The sequence below is a fragment of the Pinus tabuliformis genome, chromosome 6 (assembly GCF_031772625.1).
Source record: "Pinus tabuliformis cultivar Carrire ecotype Pingquan chromosome 6, CPIR1, whole genome shotgun sequence".
NCBI lineage: Eukaryota > Viridiplantae > Streptophyta > Pinopsida > Pinales > Pinaceae > Pinus > Pinus tabuliformis.
The window spans coordinates 17,556,761-17,579,427 of NC_142292.1; the positions used below are offsets into that span (position 1 = coordinate 17,556,761).

Sequence of the window (22,667 nt, forward strand, 5' to 3'; positions counted from 1 at the left end):
GATCAAATTGAGACGATCCAAGACCTTAAACTAGACAAAAAGTCCTTCCTCTCTCCACCAAGTCAACTTTCCAAATGATTAACCAAACTTTAGTAGTCTCTTCTAGTTCAACTGCTTCAACCTAGCTACAACTCAAAATTTCGGCCCTCTAGCTCCTAGAATTTCAGCCCTATTGCATATTTGAAATTTCAGCCTTCAGCAACCCAAAAACTCACACGTGTGGCAGAAGAGAGAGAATTTCAACTTCTTTTTGCTTGACAAGTGTCTCCTTTTTCTTCGCTAGGGTTTTACTCCTCCTTAGGTATTTTGCTCTTCTATTCTTCTCCAACAACTTTAGATTGAACTTGCTTGATTGATCTTCTAAATGAGGTCGAGTAACTACTTATTTATAGTCTTTCTGGGTGGTCGAATGTCCTTAATGAGGCCAACTTGTCCTCTTTGAGGTTGACTTGGTGGAGGAGGCATAAATGGCACATTTTATACAAAAATAAATTTCTTTCTTGATGTAAAAAGCCCAAGAAGGGCCTCTTAAATGATGACATGGACTAGGACTCATGGCATAAACCTTAAAAGCCTACAATGGAGGCTTTGACCTAGAAATAAAATAATAAGAGCATGAAACTCATGCTAATAAATGATTTTTCTTTTATAAATAAATTTCCTTTTTCTTTCTTTTTGACAAATATATTTACATCATGACTCAAATACAATTATGAAGACTAACAGTAGTTAGATTCATCAACACTTCCTCTTAACTAGGGAGGTATTCATCATAGTTATCAGAACTAGACCGATTATTGAACAAGTAGAGCCCCCAGATCGAGAGCCGATTAGAATTGTACGAAAATCGGACCAAAAAACCGATCAACAAAAAACACTTAAAATGTTGAAGTTTTAAAGAAAAAACATATATATTCATGTGCAACATGTAAGGGTGTAAGGGTGCACAGAACCAAAATAACACCGAGTGCAATCCATCTCTAAACTGAAAATACATCAGCAAACAGACACCACATGGCCTCTAGCATATAAAAAAAATTATGCTACAACAAATACCTCTATATCATCAAAAGCATTGCCTATATTGGGATCTGCGTCATCAATATCACCCTCTAAGCATTAAAATAAGATAGAAAAATCATACCATGTCAAGTCAATATTTTGTTTGAGTGATGAGTATATATATATATATATAGATATATAATTTTTGTTTTGTTTTTTTATTCCAGTAGGATCATGATAGATGAATTCAAACAACCAATGCCACTAACATCAAGGTACATAGAGAGCTTGGTGCTCTTGATTAAGTACTAGTTCCATACCCTCGTACATGTGAAAATCCAATGTAGCGTTGCAATCCCCCAATCCTGAAATCATGAAAAACTGTTAAGTCTGCTAAATTTTGAGTGAGATCTAAAATTCTACTTTCTCCATATGAAATCCAATGAGGTCAAAGCCAGTCTCAAACATCCTGAGTCATTTCTTGGTAATGTTAAAAATTTAAGTAAAAGTGACATTCTATGAAATATAAAGCAAAATATTGCTTTTACTTTAAGAATTTAACATTACCATGAAATGCATATCAATAGTAGGGCCATATGCTTGAATATTAGGCACCTATTTTGAGCTAGTGCCCAACTACGACAAACATTAAAAGGAAAAAAGCAAAATATGCCCCACTTGTTGCGTTTTACATGACTTTACTGCAACGAACCAGATAAAAATGGTTCAAGTCATCGGTTTGAACCCGTCCTTGCCTCAAAACGGTTGGATCGGTTTGAACCTATTTTTGCCTCAAAACGGTTGGACCGGTTTGAACCTATCGGTCTTGTTCAGTCCTTATAACACTTGTACTATTCATAATTACATATATGCATAAGTACATGGATGATCACAAAATGATATGTTCTACAAGGAGTCTCAACACACGCAGTGCTACAGAGTAGATACTTGACCAAGGTATCTAACCGAGTGGGACTAAGGTATGTTCCAAGCTTTAGCCACTATAGGTGCCATCACGCTTCAGCTCTAACACCAACCCAATGATCTAAATATCATATCGAAGGTCAGTGCTCCACAAGACCAATGACAGCCTCCCTACTTTGGGATCTAGACATCATCATAGGCTGGCCAGATGTCCTCCCAAGCTTCTTGTTGCTCCAAGATGCTACATCTCTCCCTATAAACTAAGATATATCCACCAGTTCAAGAATGCTTCCAGAATGTTTAACCTTATTATGGAGAGATCCTGCACAATCACAACCCCAATTAGTAATAAAATTTCAATATATATACATGTTTAACACAAACCATCGAGATCAATTATTCTGATGCTGCTTAGATCATCATCATATTACATCTTGTTGGAGGCTTTCTTCTTCTTCAACAACAACAAACTCAATTTCAACACTTCTCAACACAACCAAGTCTTTGCTTGCAACTTCATGAATCAAGAACATCCAACTGTAGTGTTTTATCCATTCTTTGCTCTCATTCTTTCTTCAAGGTCTTCAATATAACTGTCACGATATGCCCTCCCTCTTAATTGGGGAGAAATGCACCTTCTTTATCTATGCTTCTTCTTTGTTAGGGGACAAGTCCATCAAAGACTCAACCACATAGGCTCTTTCTTTCACATTACAACCTTCGAAACATTATTTCTTCTATCCTTACTCAACAAAGTCATCAATAATGTATACATCAATGTTACCAATATTCTCACAGATCCCTATTTCCATCATACTTACTACCATCATCAAGTCGTCATTAAGTAGGTAAGCGTATTTAACATCTTGAAGACTATGTATCTGCAAACCTTCAACAACAAGTACAACCAATTTCAAATATATATGTACAAGAGCATGACGTTGAACATAAGTTAGCATGTCATAATAGGAGCATCTAGGGTTACAAGAGATAAAACTTTAGATATCAAAATCTAAATCTAGTTAGGTTTTATAATCAATCAAGAGTTACATACATTAGACTTCTTGCAACAACATTTGCTAGGGTTTCATCAGAAACCCTAGATAAAAACTAAATCATAGACATCAAGTTAGTATTTTAATCATAGCGAAAACTTTATACTTCTAGGGTTTTCATGATCACACCTTAGAATCTAATTTCAATCTTTACTAGGGTTTATATATAAAACTTTATTGTTAGATAACTTGACCAAACAAGAGTTTTAGGCATATAGAAGCTTATACACCTAGGGTTTCATTCCTAGGATTTTATATTTACTTATTGCAAGGGTTTTGTCACAAACCCTAATTCATCAAACCCCATAAATCTAGGGTTTCATCATATATCCTAGACATCAATAACAAATCCTTAAAGGCTAGGGTTTTACCATAACATTACCAAAATCCTAAACCTCAAGAGAGTAGGATTTTATCATATGTTCTAGATTTAATCAACAAACCCTAAGAGGATTAGGGTTTCATCATTATTGTCAACATACCCTAAGCATCAAAAGGGTACGGTTTTGTAGCGAACCCTAAAGGTTAGGGTTTTACTAAAGTAAACAAAACATAAAGCATATGACAGGTAGATTTATTCTAAATATTAATCACCTTAAACAAGAATTTTGATGATTCAAAACCCTAGACATGAGAGAGTTAGTAATATAAAACAAATTTCAAAAGAAGAATGATCATACCTTCTTGTATGAAGAAGATTTTGCAAAAGAACTTGTAGTCTAAAACATACCTTGAGTTGTTCTTTAACAAACCTTGTAGAGTTTCTTTAGCAACAAGCTTATTTTCATGATACAAATCTTTCCTTGAAGCTTCCTTCATAATCCTTGTGTATTCTTGCAAGCTTTCCTATTAGGAAAATACAAAGAAAGGATTTGTGAGTATGCAATACAAACAAATCTAGATGAATGGAGGAAATCAAATATGAAAGAGGAAACAAAGAATAGAATACTTACCTTTTGAAAAATGGTGGTGACTCCTTGTTAATCTCTTTGAGGGATACCTACAACTTATAAAAAAAAATTCAAGTATTCTTAACAAGAAACATTAGGGTTATAAACTCTAGAAATCAAAACATAAAATAAAACATTACAAAACCTAAAGTAATAATCTATGTTATAAGTAGAAGGATATGCAAGGCATAATATCCCTAAAAGACTTAAGAAAATAAGTATTTGACTTCGGATTCTTCAACTTTTTTCTTCTTGTGTGGAGCTTCATAAAAAATTGTTGCATGTTCTCTTTCTCTCTTCTTGTTCCTTGGATTTTTAGGACAGTGGTTCTTGTAGTGTCCCATCTTATGACAATTGTAACATTTAGTTTTGGATAGGTCAACCTTTTTCTTTGGTCCTTTAAACTTCTTGTGTCCTCCCTTTTTCTTGTAGTGGGAAGAATATGCATTGGAGGTGTTGTTCTCTTCATCTTCCTTCTTGTCACTTACTAATGAGATGCGAGCTTCTTCTTGACTGCATGCATTCCACATTTCTTCAAAGGATGGTGTATCTTTCCAACTGCTAATACCTGATGCAAAAGAGCTCCATGATTTTGGTAGACCTAGTAGTGCAACAATCACAATTTATTTATTTGGTATGACTTCATCAATAGCTTGAAGCTCATCTCTTATTCGGGAAATCCTTACAAAATAAGAAGATACAATGTCATCTTTATTGTTCTTAGTTCATTCTTGAGACTAGCTACTTGACCAATATTTTTGATAGTGAATAATTTGGAGAGAGCTTCATACACCCTTCTGCAATATCTATGTTGGATATATAAGGGTTTAGATTGTCCTTTACTCCATGTACAATTAGATTCATGGCCAAGATGTCAGTCTCCTTTTACTTTTCCTTCCTTGCATCATTTGTTGGTTCCTTGACTTTTCCTAGTACAAAATCCAATACTTTGTGTTTTGCAAGGATGAGATCTATCCTCTTCTTCCATGCTCTATAGTTGGTGGCTCCTTCTAGCTTGTTTTTCATCTTCATTGAAGTTGCAATAGATTTTACAATGTCTCCTTTACTTAATATAGATAGTAGACCTTGCTCTTCTTTTATGTTCCTTCTCCTTATGATCTTCCTTTGATCCTACTTTCAATTGATCTTCAAGCTGCCTTTTTCCTTCTCTTCTTTCACCTTAGCTCTGATACCATGTTAGAAAATCAGAAAGGCAAAAATATTTTATTGTCTTGACAATTACTTGTGATATTCTTGAATTCTTATTAACTTTCTTTATATTCTTCTTTATCTTCTTTTCATCAAGCAATCATCAAATCAAAACATGAACACCAGATATAAGCGCTCAACTAGGGCTAAAACCCCTAAGAAGAGGAAAACCCAGTCAAACTCTTCCAGTAGTAGATTCAGATCAAATTGACGCAATCTAAGACCTTAGACCAGAAAAGACCTTCCTCTCTCCACCAAGTTAGCCTTCCAAATGATTAACCAAACTTCAATAGTCACTTCTAGTTCAACTGCTTCAATCCAACTACAACTCATAATTTCGGTCGTACTACAGCTCTGAAATTTCAGCCTTCCTTCAGCAACACAAAAACTCATGTATGTGTGGCATAAGAGAGAGAAATTCGGCTTCCTTTTGCTTGACAAATGTCTCCTTTTTCTATGCTAGGGGTTTTCTCCTTCTTCTTAGGTATTTTGCTCTTCTATTCTTCTCCAACAACTTTAGATCAAACTTGCTTGATTGATCTTCTAAATGAGGTTGAGAAGCTGCTTTTTTATAGTCCTTATAGGTGGTCGAATGTCTTTAATGAGGCTGACTTGTCTTCTTTGAGGCCGACTTGGTGGAGGCATAACTTACACATTTTATACAAAAATAAATTTCTTTCTTAATCTACAAAGCCTAGGAAAGGTCTATTAAATGATGACATGGACTAGGACTCATGACGTAAATCCTAGAAGTCTACAATGGAGGCTTTGACCTAGAAATGAAATAATAAGAGCATGAAAACCATGCTAATAAATGATTTTTCTTTTATAAATAAATTTCCTTTGTCTTTCTTTTTGACAAATATATTTACATGACTCAAATAAAATTATGAAGACTTACGCTAGTTACATTCTTCAACACAAAGACCACAACTTGGGTGTAAATCCCACACTTTATGAGTGTTTCCCTCTCACAAGCCTAGCACCAAAGGCATGTGAGAGTACCTCACGATGCTATCCAATTTCAACACGAGATCCTTTGTAACAATGTATTTTCTTATGTGATAGCATCCTTTGAGCTTCTCCTACTTGTTTTCACATCTTTGCCTTGTTGTTCCATCTCCTAAGTGTTGACATGTGTCTTGCTTCAAATTCTCACATGTCACAATTGTTATGCTCCCCCTTACTACAATGAGGTCTTTTTGTCTTTTGATTCCCCTTCTCTAAAAATCTTTATCATCTCTTGGAACTACCCTACCCTTCCATGTAGGTTACCTATCTTTGTGTTCTACATACTCATTTCCTCCCTTCCTCATTGATTAATCTCTATTACCCAAACTGCTTGATTATTTTTGAGATATTTGTCTTAGTTCTTTGTTTGTATTTCTCATATTTAGAGAACCCTTCCGTGGAGCTTCTCTAAAAAGTGACAATGTTCAGCCCCTTCATCTTGAGCATTTTTCTCTTTTGTTCTTGAATTGATTGTATTAATATGTCTTCAATAGTTTTGGAATGTCCATGGAAATAGGACCCATCATGTTAGTTTCCCTATTAGCACCTGTCATGATCTATAAAATCTCCGATCTTATGTATTGAAACTTGAGAAAGCTTCTTGTGATGAAGTGTAGCCATTAACCACCTTTCAAGAGGTCGACTTTCATGTACTCAATCCTTCGCATGGAAGACTTGAGTTGAATTAACCATAATCAATGCCCCTTTGCATGAGTTATCGATAAGTTGTTTTAGGGAATCAAACCCCAGTGGGAGTTGTAACACTACCTTGCTTTCACCAACCTGGCTGCCCTTTTGTGGCAAAAGAAATCTTATCCAATGTCTCGTTTACTCATCATTTTTGTGTGTTCTTTATTTGCTTCCTTAGTCAGTGGGGTGGATCAACATATTTGGGGATAATTTATTTTCCTTCTCTTTATAGTAAAAGAATACAAAATGATCCTTAAGAATGCTTTGAAGCATAATGCTATTGGGAGATATGTATTTTTTGGAAAACATGAATATTGAATGGTTGCTCACTAGGTGGGAGTCTTAGGTAAGTAAGTCTTTGGTAAAACAAGACCTCTCTTTGAAAGTGCTGGGATTTTTCGTTCAGAGATTATGCCAGAAAGCATTACTTTGGATGGACATATGTTTGCATTTTCTTCATGAATGTTGGATGTTTTACGTTTTGTAATACATATATGTCAATGCTTTCATCCGTAGAAAATTTTTTGAGCCTTGAATTTGCATTTAACTGTTGAGGTCAAATATTTGCAGCCTATACTTGAAAGTTATATAATAAACCAATATCATTGATTGTTTTGTAGGTGCCATATGTTGAATAATACTAGTAAGTACATGGGGATGAAAGAATTCATGTTTCGGTTTGATTGTTCACATGATAAAGTACATGCAAACTACAATTCTTGTTCGCAGTTCTCCCAACAGAAGGAGATTTCCTTTTGGAAAGCATTGCACTCGTGGGTGTACCCACAATCTATGTTACCATCATCTCTTATTTCTACTATGGCATTATCTGCTGCTCGTGGCAGTGTTGCAGGTATGATTCCTGATTCTGCAAGATTAACAATTCCATTGCTTGAAACAATAATTTTCATTTGTGAGGTCAATGACCTAGTTTAAGGGAGCTAAAATGCACGTGTTATGTTTATAGAGAGTGAGTTCCTATCAAAACGACAATCAGCTTGGGAAGATTCATTTCGTTCCATATATTACATGTTTAGGAAAAAGACGTGTGATATCTTTTATTGTAAGTATATTCTTCTGCATCAACATTTTTGTCCAAGAATTCAATATGTTGTTTTCAGGTTATTATTTGTGATTTGTCTTATTCTTAGCATCTAATTAAAATTTTTACTGTCTTGCTTAGAATCTGAGTGATTTATGTTGGAAATTATGCAGTTTGCACTCAACAATTTATAGTCATGTTTGTGGGAGGTAGTTTAAATGCGAAAATGGAGAATATATGTGCTGCATATCTCACAAGATCCACTCGTGGGCTTCGAGCTTTTCTAAAGAAGCATGTAAGGGCCTTTTCGAATACAATGTTTTAGCATTTGTTTTATTATTCAACATTAGTGTGGTTGAAGGTCAATAATAAAGAGGATACACTAGGTGCATTTGCTGTGAAAGACATTCTTATAGATGTACAAAGAACAATTTGTTTGTAAAATTGTTAGTGCATGTTGTATTGTCGTTGATGTTTGTCAAAGATGTCACTTGTTTTAAGAGATTATGTGCTTTTTTTGACCAATAGTAGACGTAGATGGTTGGAAAGAGGCAGTGAAATGACATGTTATTTGTGTGTTTATCACCTAGCAGATATGATCCATCTATTCAATTTTTAATAGATAGGGTAAGACATATTTTAATGTGGAGAGGGTATTGATATCGTGAACTAGTTGCCAATACTTAGAGTGCCATCGACATAGTTCACTTTTGCATAAAATTTTTGAGTTGTTGTGCAAAGTATGTGGCAGTAATTTTATTAGATTTGAATTTTGATGAAAGCTATATTTTAATATGATATTGACAATAGAAACAAAGTAAATTGTGAAAGACTTTCTTATTGATGTACAAAGAACAATCTACATGTAAAATGACATGTTGGTTTTGTGTTTGTCACTTAGCAGAGGGATAAACATATTTTACTGCGGAGAGGGCCTTCCTATCATGAACTCGTTGTCAGTACAAGGGGTCAATAGTTGAAGTGCCATCAATGTAGTTCACTAGAGAATAACATTGTTGATTTATTGTGCAAAGTATGTGGCGCTAATTTTATAATATTTGAATTTTGTTGAATTTAATTTTAAATTTTCCTTTGCTTTTATGGCATTGATGCCTCGTTTTCACCATTTTGTTATGCAAGAAAATTTTCCAAGTTCTATGCATTGGCTATTGCCATATTAACTTTTATTGTTGTTGGTAGACAATGTGGAGATTCAGGGAGTTGATTTTGTTGGAAAAAATTGAGAGCGGGTGAATCAATATTTCACTTCAATTAGTGAATTTTAACTTCACAGAGCATTAATTAACATTAGCATTAGATCAAAACATGAATTAGCAACACTATTCAACAATGCACAACATCAAAGACAGTAGATGATATTTTTAGGTGGAAACTGTTGGAAAATCAAAGGTATTATATTAGGGTTTGATTCTCCTTTCTTGATAATTACTTGTGAGTGTGTTGGCTTCTTTTACTTCTTTATTATCTTTATCTTTCATCAAGCAATTATACATACATGAAGATCACAAAATAAGAGACACAAGATATAGGCACATGCCAGGGAAAAACCCCCCTCGAGGGGATAACCCAATCAAAGTAATTCTTCCTTTCAATAGTATTCTTTGAGACTCTTCATCCTAGACTAAGACCAAACTTTCCCTCCACACCATGTCAGCTTCCAAGATCTTCGACCCCTTCTAGCAACTTCGACTAGGCAGCAATTCCCAGCAACATGCAACTTACAGCAACACCAAAACCCTAGGAGACTTTGATCTCCTAAACCAGACCACGAAAGAAAGAGAGAGAGAGGCACCAAAAGTTCATTTTTTCTCTTCTCTAGAGACTCCCCCAAACTCACACTTCTTTCCTCCTTCCGACAGTAGACTTTGCAATTCCTTCCTCTTCTAGAGATATCAAATTGATTGAGAGAGCGAGAGCTCCAAACGACTTCGACCTCCTTCAATATATAGGCTTCTTGTGGGTCAAATGGGGGTCTTTAGGCTGACTTGATCTTCCATAGGCCGACATGATGTGGAGGACACATAATTCATATTGGACTTGATAAAAAACCTTTTTACATGATCCGAAAGCCCAAGAAGGGTCTCTTCGAATGTACAATGACTCCATAAACTCAATATTAATTCTAGGAGTCCACAATGGGGACTTTGACTAATATAATGATGACCCAAGCATGAAACCCATGCTTTAATAAGTCTTTGTTACCATAATAAAATTTATTTTCTTTATTCTTTTGACAAGTACATTACATAATGACTCAAGTACATTATTGCAGATCGAACTTAGTTACTTTTTTCCAACACTTTGTTGATTTGGGGTGGAGAGGCTAAAGCAAATGAGATCTCCAAGACCCAGAAATGATTTGCGCAGATTCTTACCGGTTTGGGAGATATTAAAATAATTAATATTTTTAATGGAGTTCCTAAGTTTAAAGTTAGGAAAAATAAAATATTAATGAGTATTAATATAAAACTGGGTTAGAAGGTTCCAAAAGTCATGGATCAAGCCAAATCCTATCTTAGCCGTTGATTAGAGATTTAATCTCGGCCGTTGAAGGACCAAAAGGAAAAGTATAAGAAGAGGCTTGAGGGTCAGAGGGAGGCCAGTCAGTTCGATTTCTGGAGTGGGGTTAGCTGAGAAATTCGAACTAGTGGCCTGGAGAGCAGCAGGAGGCAGCAAGTACTGAACAGAGAGTCGGGAACAGCACCAGGGGAACAACACAGAGGTTGGAGAGGCAGACGCAGAGGATGCAAACTGTGTAGTCCTTGGAGGGCCTGTGTGGGAGACGCAGAGAGGCCCAGTGCTGATGCAGAGAGGCAGGGGCTGATGCAGAGGGTCTGGAAGCTATGCAGAGGTCAGCCAGGCTGACGCTGAGACTGGGGGAAGTGCTGAAGAATTTTATCTTTGTTGGGTAAGCCAGTTTGGCACCTTCTTGTACTGAAAAATTGCTGAATAATAAAATCATCCCTTGCTGCACCCGTTTTCGCACATTGGGTTTTTCTTGGGACTGATTGTCCAAAATATCTGTGTCGATGTGTTAGTTTTTGTATTATGATGTGATATCTGCAACATAATTTATTTTAATGTTGACTGAAGGATTTTCATAAATAACTTATCGAGAAATAAGTAGGAAAAATAAATCAGTTGTTGCAGTGATAGAATTTTCACACACTCCCTTTTAACTAGGGAGGTATTCATAATGTACAAATACAATGGAAGATCTCAAACTATATGAAAACATGAAGAACCTTTAGGCACCACAATGCCATGGACTAGATTCTTGACTAGGGTAATCTATCCAACCAGTCACTCAACAGTTTAGGTATCGCAATACCATGGACTAGATTCCTGACCAGGGCAGTCTATCCAGTCAGTCAGTCAACAATTTAGGCACTGCAATGCCATGGACTAGATTCCTGACCAGGGTAATCTATCCAATCAGTCACTCAACAATTTAGGCACCGCAATGCCATGGACTAGATTCCTGACTAGGGCAATTTATCCAAGTGGGACTAAGGTGGCTCAAGCTTTCAACCCCTCTAGGTACGATCAGGCTTACTTGCTAACCACCAACCCAAACATCCAGGTGTGTATCCAAAACTGAGCTCAATAAACAACACCACCTTTTCAATTCCGGGATTCCTGACATCAACACATAGTGCCAGCCTAATGTCTCCCCAGGTAATGCTTCACTCGCAAAGCCTCAATAAATCTCTTCGATTCCTTTATCATCAATACAATCACCAATATCTACCAAACCCAACAGGTTCCTTAGATATCCAAACTTCTTATTAGGAAGAGCCTTTGTTAGAATATCTACTACTTGTTCGTCTGTTGGAACATATTCTAACTTTACGAACCCAACATGCACCAAGTTCCTAATAAAGTGGAACTTATTATTTCTATGTTTTGTCCTGGAATGAAACACGGGATCTCCAAACATCTTGATACAACTTTGATTATCACAGTTAATCACTGTAGGACCCAGAGACCTTTCGAACAAGTTTGTCATAAGCAATGTTGCACGAAGCGAGGACGTTTTTTGGAAGCAGGGACACAGAAGCGTCATTTTCCAACAATCTAGGAAGCGAAGCGTCTGCTATATATATATTTATATATTTTTTTTGCATTTATACTCAAAACAAACATCCCAAATACCAAATTAATTGTAGAAGACATGAAAACATGCATATTTTTGTGTAAATCAAGATAGATATGGCATCCATGATTCCATTGTAGTTACTAGTATGTACAACAACCATCTATATTCTAGCTATTACAAACATACATCAAATTTGTAAGCATATTATAAAACTTAAAACATTTAAGCATATTATAAAACATAAAACATAGAGCATATTATGATTTATCTAGCAAGTGAGCAACTGTCAACATTTGTCATGTCCAAAATTCGAATAATAATGGTTTACAAAATATGTCACTTGGTCACCGCCAAGACAAAAAAGGTTCAAAATTCAAATTCACAAGCCTACAAGTCTAATGAGTAATCTATGACAAAAATAGTAGATTGTGAATATATCTACTAATCTCTCCTCCTTCATCCATGAAGAGAACGTGGCGGCGGGCCTCCACGTGGTGGCAATGAAGAAGATGGTGCCTGTGGAAGTTATGGCAGTGGCACTGAAACTGATGAAGAAGAACCCCCTGCTGTTGGTGTTGAACCATGGAACCGAGGAACCAAGGGACCAGATGGGGGTGGGGGTGGCATATCAACACGATCATCATCATCCTGGAATCGCTCAAAAAATTCATGCAAAAAAAAAGAAACACTAGTTAACAAAAAAATTAAAAACATGAATTAGAGAAATGCTTTATAAGGAAAAATTGCAAAATTCATACCACAATGGACATACCTGGATAAGAGCATCCTCTAATTGCTCTAATCGCAACACTCCATCCTCTAAATTGGGCTCCTCTGGATTCTTGTCCCAAATCAACAGGTCTTTATTAGACTTTGCATCTTCACAGTAATGGGACAACAATCGCAAGCTGTAATGAACATAAACCAAGCTCTCTGCCCGGTCTAAACTCAACCTGTTCCTTTTAACACTGTGGATGAAAGAATAAGAGCTCCAACATCTCTCTGCAGAAGAAGTGTTTACCACCTGTGATAGCACCCACAATGCCAAAGTCTGTAGAAGTGGAGTACCCCCTCCATGCATGTTCCCCCACTCAAGAGAAGAAAAAGTCTCTTGATCTCTAATTGCACGCATGCTTTCAAATGGACCAGTGTTAAGCGTATAGTTGCTCAACTGTCTTCGTACCAATGTAGCCTCCTCCTCATCGGGGATTAATTTACTCAATGCAGCCATATATTTTTTGTGAACCTCTTGATCTTGGTGTGGTTTTCTCTTGATTCCCCCCCTAGGTGCTGGTGTTGAAAGCCATGATGGATGATAGTATTTAGGTGTCAAAAGATATGGTAATGCATGCAATGGAACATTTAGCATTTTCCATCGGTTTTCCACCTCTGCACGAATATAATTGTACAAGGTGGTATCTCTAGGCTCAACAATGTCTTTAATTTGCCCCAACATGCTATCCATTTGCTCATACACCTCCCCAATTACTGGTCGATCTGAATCTCCAAACTTGATCATGTAATAAATTGGATTGGTGAATTGCAAAACATATTTATCCTGTGACCAAAAGTAACTGTCAAGAACAGTGCCCTTGACTGCATTAGCACCATCTATGTCATTGTTAATTTCATCCCATGATTCAGCACACACCAGATTAGTTAAAGCTTGTCTCACCTTCACTAGCCGCCTAAAGGTGAGGTAATAACTAGCAAATCTTGTCTTTGCAAGTTTAAGCAACTGCAACTTGGAGTAAGTGCCATAGAAGTAGTTTACCCTTGTATGCCCTGCGATGAATTTAATGAGTTGCTTCCCTCTCTTGTAACGCTCAGTAATCCACCCACATTCTTTGTTCTTCACAATATCATGCATCAAAAGGTTCAATGTGTGAACCAGGCACCTGGACCAAAAGATGTGTGGATAAGTACGCTCAATAATTTTTCCTGCTGCCTTACAATTTGCTGCATTATCTGTGATCACTTGAACCACATTATTCAGACCAACATCTTTGATTGATTTCAATAGAAGATCTGCAATGTTTTGTGTAGATGCAGTGATGGAGGAGGAGTCATGACATGTAATAAATACTGCACCACTAGAAGAAACACCAAGAACATTTATCAAATGTTGGTTTCTAGTATTTGTCAACCCATCTGATACAATGGATACCCCAGAATCTACCCACTAATTTGTAAAACGTGTCAAAGCTCTTTGAACCTTAGCTTTTTCTCTTTCTAATAATACTGTTCTAGCTTTCTCATAGTTGGGGGCCTTGTATCCTTTTGGGGCTTCATTGATGGCCTTTACCATTTCATGCCAATAGGGAGAGTGAAGCACATTGAATGGTACACCGCAAGCACAAAGAAAACAGACTATCTTTCCATCCACATCATCCCTCCCAGCAACATTAAGGAAATCCCCTATTGTTCTTGTACCTCCAGAGCTTGCAGATGTACCATGAGGAGATGAGCTACCAAATTTAGAGGTTGCACTTGATTCATAATGAGTTTTTTGTTTCTTGTTTTTTTGTTGTGCAGCCTCCTCTATTTGGATGTATTTTCTTCTTTCTTCAGATGAAATGTTTGGGCAAATTTGTACCCCCACAGGACCCTTTTTTTTCATCACTGTCCAGCACCCCACAAAGATGCCTACTCACACGGGTATATGAACCACAATATGGTTTTCCTCCATGACAACCATGAGGGCACACAAATTTGTAAGTTCCACCACCCTTTCCCCAATCAAGTTTGGTCACATAGTTCCACAAGGGTGTTAATGCAGCTTTCCCATCTAGTGTTTCAGTTTCCCCTTCAGGTTCATCCCCTTCCTCTTCAAACCCTTCCTCCTCATCATACATTGGGTCACTCATATTGGTACCACTGTCCTCTTGTGTTTCTTCCATTCTATTCCTACTCCCTCTTGCCATCATTAAAACCAAGAGTGGAATGATACATAGAAGCCAAAAGAACACCATCTTGGAATATGGATATAGGTGGTGGACAACCTGCAGGTAAAGGAGCAAGTAGAAACAATGGGAAAGAGTAGGAGAGGGAGGAGAAAAATACAAAAAAAATGTCAAAAAAATAAGGGAGTTTGGGGTTTGAACTTACCTCTTTAGCTCTTGTAGATGAAGTCCTCCAAGCTCTTTCTCCAAGCTCCTCCTCCTTGCTCTCCTCTCTTCTCCTCTCCTCTCCTCTCTTCTCTTCTCCTACTCTCATAAACTCAAAGTGAGCAAATGAGGAATGAATGGGGGCTTTATTCCCTTCATTCCTCACCCTAACCTCACCCTAACCCACCCCCTTTATGCCAAGTCAACGAAAATTATAAAAAAAATTAAAAAAAAACCGAATTTCATCATTCGTGCAACGCTTTTTTGGAAGCGTACAAGAAGCGTGAGCTTCTCCCTCCGAAGCACCACGCTTCATACGCTTGAAGTGCCGTACGAAGCGCGCTTCGGAGGTCCGGAATCGCGCTTCGGAAAATTCCAGGAAGCGGCAAAATCAGGCGGAAGTGCGCTTCTGGGGAAGCTTCCTAGACGCATCCGCATGGGACGCGCTTCCGGGCTTGGAACCGGGGGGGGGGCGGGGGCGCTTCTTGCAACATTGGTTAGAAGCATCCTTAACCAAACAACTCCTTTTCCTACTTCACATGCAACCACATATTTTGCCTCGACACTACTAAATGCAACGAGATCTTGCTTCCTACTCATCCATGAGATCATAACAACTCCCAGACTAAAGCATCCTCCGGTAGTGCTCCTTCCATCGGTCTCACTGCCACCCCAATCAGAGTCTGTGAAGCCAATTAGCTTGACTTCCTTACTATCATACTTTAGGCAGTGATGTATAGTGCCACGAAGATACCTCAATATATGTTTGGCAGCTATCCAATGATCATGACAAGGCTCCAACTGAAACTTGCTAAGAATGTTCACTGCAAAACATATATCTGGCCTAGTATTTACCAGATAGATCAGGGAACCCAACAACTGACGATATGAGGTAGTATCCATGAGACTTGAGTTGGAGCTTCTTAACTTCTTGAGGTTGGTGATCATAGGAGTAACCATCAGATTGGATTCCATCATCCCAAATTTTTGCAATAACTTGATGATGTACTTTCCTTGCCCCAAATATATCTCCCCAAGTCTCTGTCATACTTCTAGACCTAGGTAGTAATGCATCAGTCCTAGATCCTTCATCTCAAATTCAATTGCCAACATTTTCTTGCATTCTTGAATCCTTCGTTCTACACCGGTGATGAATAGATCATCCACATATAGTAGAATAATGACTGGCTCATTATTCATGACCTTGATATATAGATTCAGATCAACAATACTCTTCACGAACCCAATCCTGAGAAGATATGCATCCATTCTTGCATACCATGCCCTTGGTGCTTGCTTCAAGCCATATAGAGCCTTCTTGAGTTTGCAAACATGAGAGTCCTTGCTATTCACTTCAAATACTTTAGGTTGTTCGATGTACACTTCCTCATCAATGGTCCCCTTTAGAAATGCGGTGTTAACATCCATGTGATGGATATTCCACCCCATTGTAGCGGCCAGTGAAATGAACGATCTAATGGTAGTGTACCCTGCAGTAGGTGCAAATGTTTCTTCATAGTCAATGCCTTCCTTTTGAGAGAAATCCCTTGCAACAAACCTTGCTTTGTACTTGTCTATACTTCCGTCAACAACATGTTTGATCTTATAGATCCACTTCGATGTGACAACCGATTTGTCACTAGGTCTAGGAAATATTCCCCAAACCTCATTCTTCATGATGGATTGATATTCTTCCTGCATAGCTTTCTTCCAAACCTCTTCATGCTCAGCCTCTTGGAATGTAGATAGCTCGACTTCAATCAACTTTGTCATATATGTAACGTAACCAGAATACCTTTTTGGTTTCTTACATTCCCTAGAGGACTCGTTTGCAGCTTCATGTCCTTCAACATCTTCTAATGTAGCTCTCAACCAATATGGCCTCTTCCATATGGTTGGGATAACCACTGATTGAATAGGCTCACTTGGTCCCTCTTCTTCATCATTTGCAATAGAGTTTTCATGAAATTCATCTTCTTTAAATACGGGAATTTCTTCGTCATCAAAATCAATAGGAATATCCCTTGATATCTTGTAAGCTTGATTCTCATCAAATATGACATCCCTTGCTACTTCAATGTATCTTCCCTCCTTTATGTAGATTCTATAAGCTTTTGAGGAAAGACTATAACCAACGAATATTCCCTTGATGCTTGTCGAGTCCAACTTCTTTTGCTTGTCCTTCGGAACATGGACATATGCTGGACTTCCAAATATGCGGAAATGATCCACACTCGGCTTCTTTCCTGTGAATACTTCTTTGGGTGTAGTATTATCAAGACTCTTATGAGGACTTCTATTTTGAACATACACGACATTCATCGCTGCTTCACCCCATAAGAACTTCGATAGATCTTGATCAAGGAGCATAGTTCTAATGCCTTCTTCAATTGACCTATTCTTTCTTTCGGCCAATCCATTTTGTTCAGGATAGTAGGGAACAATGAGCTCCCTCTTAATACCTGCATCCTTACAATATGCAATTAACTCTTTAGAGGTGTATTCCCCACCATTGTCAGACCTTAGAGACTTTATCTTCTTTTTGGTTAGGGTTTCCACCTCAGCTCTAAACTCCTTCAACTTATCAAATACTTCATCTTTAATTTTGAGTAGGTAAAGCCATGTCTTCTTTGAATGGTTATCAATGAATGTTACATAGTAGAGATGACCTCCAAGTGTCTTGTTGGACATCGGCTCGCACACATCAGAATGGATGAGATCTAATATTTCTTTAGATCTAGATTCACTAGGATGAAATGGCTTTCTAGTATGCTTCCCCAAAGAACATCCCTTGCACACACTCCCTTGCACACACTTTCATGGTCTAACTTCTTATCAGGAATACCATTAACCAATTGACTAAGAGTAGGGATGACCCTATAATGAAGATGGCCATACCTTCGATTCCATAGTTCAATGGGACTTATTTCCATATGAACAAGAGCTTGAGGAGATGGAGTGATAACCTGTTAAAGACTTCCTTCACGAACTTCAATAATCGTAGCTTTGTCAATACTAGAGTTTTTTACCCAAACCAATACTTTTCCATCAACAAGAGCAATCCTTTCCCCTTTATCTTCTAAACAAGAAATAGGAAGTAAATTCTTTTTCAAACCTGGAACATAGATAATGTTGTTGAGATGCAGCTTCGATCCATTGTCCAGCTTTAATGATGTAGATCCCAAGCCTCTAACAACATAGCTTTTGTTGTCACCCAATTCTGCTGCATGGGAGGATGACTCCTTTGATAGTGTGTGTAGTTGCCTATTTTCACCTGTCATATGTCTCGATGCTCCACTATCAATGATCCATGCATTATCATCAATAAGAGATCTTGTAAGGGCAATTAAGAATCCATGACTCTTGACTTTGTTGAATAGGTAGTAGATGATCTTCTTGACCCATCTTCCAACAAAGTTGAAACCGAATCTTATGAGGTTCACCATAGAGGGAGAATCCATGCCAACAAAGTGATCTTCAACTTCTCTTGTGAGTGTGTTGGCTTCTTTTACTTCTTTATTATCTTTTTGTTTCATCAAACAATTATATATACATGAAGATCACAAAACAAGAGACACAAGATATAGGCACATGCCAGGGCAAAACCTCCCTCGGGGGAAAACCCAATCAAAGTAATTCTTCCTTTCAATAGTATTCTTTGAGACACTTCACCCTAGACCAAGACTAGAGTTTCCCTCCACACCCTGTTAGCCTCCAAGATCTTCGACCACTTCCAACAACTTCGACTACGCAATAGTTCCCAGCAACTTGTAGCTTTCGACAGCAGCAAAACCCTAGGAGACTTTGATCTCCTAAACTAGACCACGAAACAAAGAGAGAGATGCACCAAAAGTTCGATTTTACTCTTCTCTAGAGACTCCTCCAAAATTGCACTTCTTTCCTCCTTCCGGAAACAAACTTCGCACTTCCTAACTCTTCTAGAGATATTGAATTGCTTGAGAGAGTGAGAGTTCCAAATGACTTCAACCTCCCTCAATATATAGGCTTCTTGTGGGTCGAATGGGGGTCTTTAGGCCGACTTGATCTTCCTTAGGGCGACATGATGTGGAGGACACATAATTCATAATTGATTGATACAAAACCTTTTTAAATGATCTGAAAGCCCAAGAAGGGTCTCTTCGAATGTACAATGACTCTATAAATTCAATATTAATCCTAGGAGTCCACAATGGGGACTTTGACTAATATAATGATGAACCAAGCATGAAACCCATGCTTTAATAAGTCATTGTTACAATAATAAAAGTTCTTTTCTTTATTCTTTCGACAAGTACATTACAAATGACTCAAGTACATTATTGAAGACCGAACTTAGTTACTTTTTTCCAACAGAAACCCTTCCAGGAGAAAAATCACCAAAGACTTTTAATATAGGTCTTTAATGATTACATCAACAAGAAGCTCCAACTTCCAAGGTTCTCCAACAACTACTTGAAGGAGGCTCCAAACCCCTGATTTATCAACTCCATCTGAAAGGATGCTTCAACACCTTGGTTTACCATCTCCAATTGGTAGGACTCTCCAATGCCCTGTTTACTAGCTCCGATTGGAGGGACGCTCCAATGATGGAAAGAGGCTCGAACTCCTTGATTTATCAACTCCAACTGAATGGATGCTTCAACACCTTGGTTTACTAGCTCCAAGTGGAAGGACACTCCAATGCCCTGATTTACTGACTCCAACTCTCTGGTTTTACCAGCTCCTAGTGGAAGGACGCTCGAACACCTTGATTTACGAAATCCTGTCGGAAAAATTCCAACACCCTGATTTAATCAGCTCCGATTGAAAGGATACTCCACCACCTTGCACACGCTCCAACTTGCCCTCTTGCCATTGTACCTTCCTGAAGTGTTCTCAAGATCCAACCTCAAGGAGATTCCAATCTCTACCTTGCACTACCTTGCCACTCTACTCAGCAAGCCACCAGTTGCCCTGAAGGCTCCGACCTTCAATTTACCATAATGTACCACAATTTCATCTCATTTTCAAACTAGATCCACCTGTGCTTAATATCAAGATAAAAATATCAACCATCTCTCTCTGGTCACTAGAAATATCAAACCCTAACAATAAATCCCACTCCAACCGAGAGTTTTAAGATCAATCCTGCTCAATAGCTTTCTCTGTTCAACACACACATTCAATGACAATTATGCTCAACTCCAGTATCAAATCCTAGGCAACAACCTTGCTCAACAATATTCTCATTAGCAATGGTCAACAACATATGAATAAAACCCTAGCAGCTTCTTGACAACAATCTAACTATCTATGATACTAAAATACATCTACCGCTCAATACTTAATTAAATCCTAACAATGAAATATGATAATGGCAGTAGTAGACTTACACTATATATTCAACACAATCTTTGATTAGTGGCATGCCAACAAGACAACTTAACTACACACTTGTTGAATCAATCATCATGTATTTGCAAGGGAATTTTACAAGGTAAACCCTCTGGAATGTTGATGTAAGCTTCAAAAGTGCAATGGTGAGCCAAACTTCCTTGACCCTTCAAAACCTCAGAATTGCATCTCAAAATCGACAACCTTCACCTTTGTGATTGCAACAGTCAATATCTTGAATCGATCACATTCACTTCAACAATTACATAACATGTTTCATACCTCAAGTCTGCTGATATAATGTGTTCTCTTATAGTCCCTGAAGATGCCTTGAGGTCTGCTGAAGATTGTACAACCTTTCTTCCTTGTGATGCTCTTCTTACTCTGCTACTGGAATTAGTCAACTATACTCAAATGAATTGGCTGTTGATATAACCTTCTCAGCCAATCGGTGTCATCACTCCTTTAGCTAGATAGGCCCTAAAGTTGCCTTAAACAAGGACTGAAGATGCATCATAAAGAGAGGTCATATACAGTGCGAGGATCTTTCCACATTCTTTTATAACAATGCCTCATGTGACGTCTTCAAAGGAGGGCCAAAAAGATTCAATGATATGCTTCTAGATGTGCCTTTTAATTGCAAACAATAGCACATCAAAATACTTCAAAATATTGTTCTTAGTGGATTCGAGAGTTGTGCTTAGATAGTCTACATTATTTTCCCTTGAAGGTAATATCGTAGGGCTTATAAACTCCAACAAAAGATCTCAGAAGTGGTTCAAAATAGGGCTCAGACAAATCTGCTTGCCTTATCACAATATGCCTTAGAAAAAATCCCACAAATCTACGCCAATTAGTCCTCAAAGAGCTTTATAGGATAGACCTAAAAACGAGCCCTAGATGGGCCTCGAAACCCTTTACTAGGGCAACCAAAACTTCTTGTCTTAAGGCCTAGAAGGCATAGATGAAGAGGCTCGAGACGCCTCAGAATAGTTGCGCAAATGTCAAGGACAAACCCTTTTCAACAATGTGAAATAAACCACAGAAGAGCAATGTTTATCTAGTGAAGGACCTTCGGGGAAACATACCTCAGAGTAAGCTCAAATCCTCACAGTAGAGAATGGAAATCAATTCCAGATATGATCCTTAATCAATCCACCATAGGAATTCTAGCCTCTGTATAAACTTGGATTAGAGCTTAGGATCACCAACCAAGTTTGCCTCAAAAAATGCTTGAAATAGGTCTCAAAATCATGAACAAAAAGGCTCTTCAGAATTGTGCAAATATGTCCAGAAATTACCACAAAAAAGACTCCCAAATCCGCCTAAGAAAATAGTGAAGATGTCCTAAAATATGACTGTTTATGGCAGTCAGATCAACTTCAAAAGACTTAGGACTTTGGCCTCAGGGATGATTCGAATTAGGCCTCAGAGCAGGCCGAAAAACTCCATAGAGATCCTCAAATGTATTCCTCAGATAAACCTACAGTAGCCTAAGATCAACTGTAGTAACACACGAAATTGCTTAAGTAAATTCTTAGATCTACCTCAAAAGGGTTGAATGGCCTCAAAAGAAATACAATAGCACAACGAAGAACCAATAAGAAAATAATAAACTACAACTCTCGCTCCAAATCTTCTGCACCCATATGTACCCTGTGAATCAACTGATATGCTCATCAGAATTGTTTCTTGACAACCACACTACTTGCAAACTGTGCTTTGAGGCAATTCACACTTTTCCTCCGAACTAGATCTGGAAACTAAATTTCTTGCCTTTGCAATTCGCACCACTAGATTGTCCTCCGTAGATTTGGAATAATTGTGCTTAGATCTCCCTTTGAAACTACACAATCTTGCTTCCTTTGCTTCTGAGCGTCTGATATGATCAACAATGCAATGATACCATGTGAAATTTCCTTAAATGCACCAACTGGAAATTATTCTCCTATGAATAGAATTTATTTGTTGATGACAAATAGCAAATAACTCACTGATGTATTCTTCAAAAACAAAATATGTCACGAATGTAAAATAAGGAACTGAGAAATAGATGGACACATAAAAAAATTTGACACGATTATTTTGGATTAAATGATCCCAAAAATATGCCGAAGGGAAAACGTTGCAAAAAATGAGGGTTTATTTAAAATTTTATTATGCAGCAAAATGGAGAATTATAAC

General features: G+C 37.7%; 1 protein-coding gene across 2 annotated transcripts in view; it reads left to right on the forward strand.

Moving 5' to 3' along the window:
- LOC149256997 (uncharacterized) overlaps nucleotides 1-22,667 on the forward strand; it is an 89,302-nt gene that overhangs the window by 49,088 nt on the left and 17,547 nt on the right. For both annotated transcript variants that reach the window (XM_089413417.1, XM_089413422.1), the window contains exons 7-9: nucleotides 7,462-7,694; nucleotides 7,809-7,904; nucleotides 8,057-8,178. In XM_089413417.1, the coding sequence (XP_089269543.1) occupies nucleotides 7,462-7,694; nucleotides 7,809-7,904; nucleotides 8,057-8,178 (451 nt within the window). The remainder of the gene's footprint in view (nucleotides 1-7,461; nucleotides 7,695-7,808; nucleotides 7,905-8,056; nucleotides 8,179-22,667) is intronic.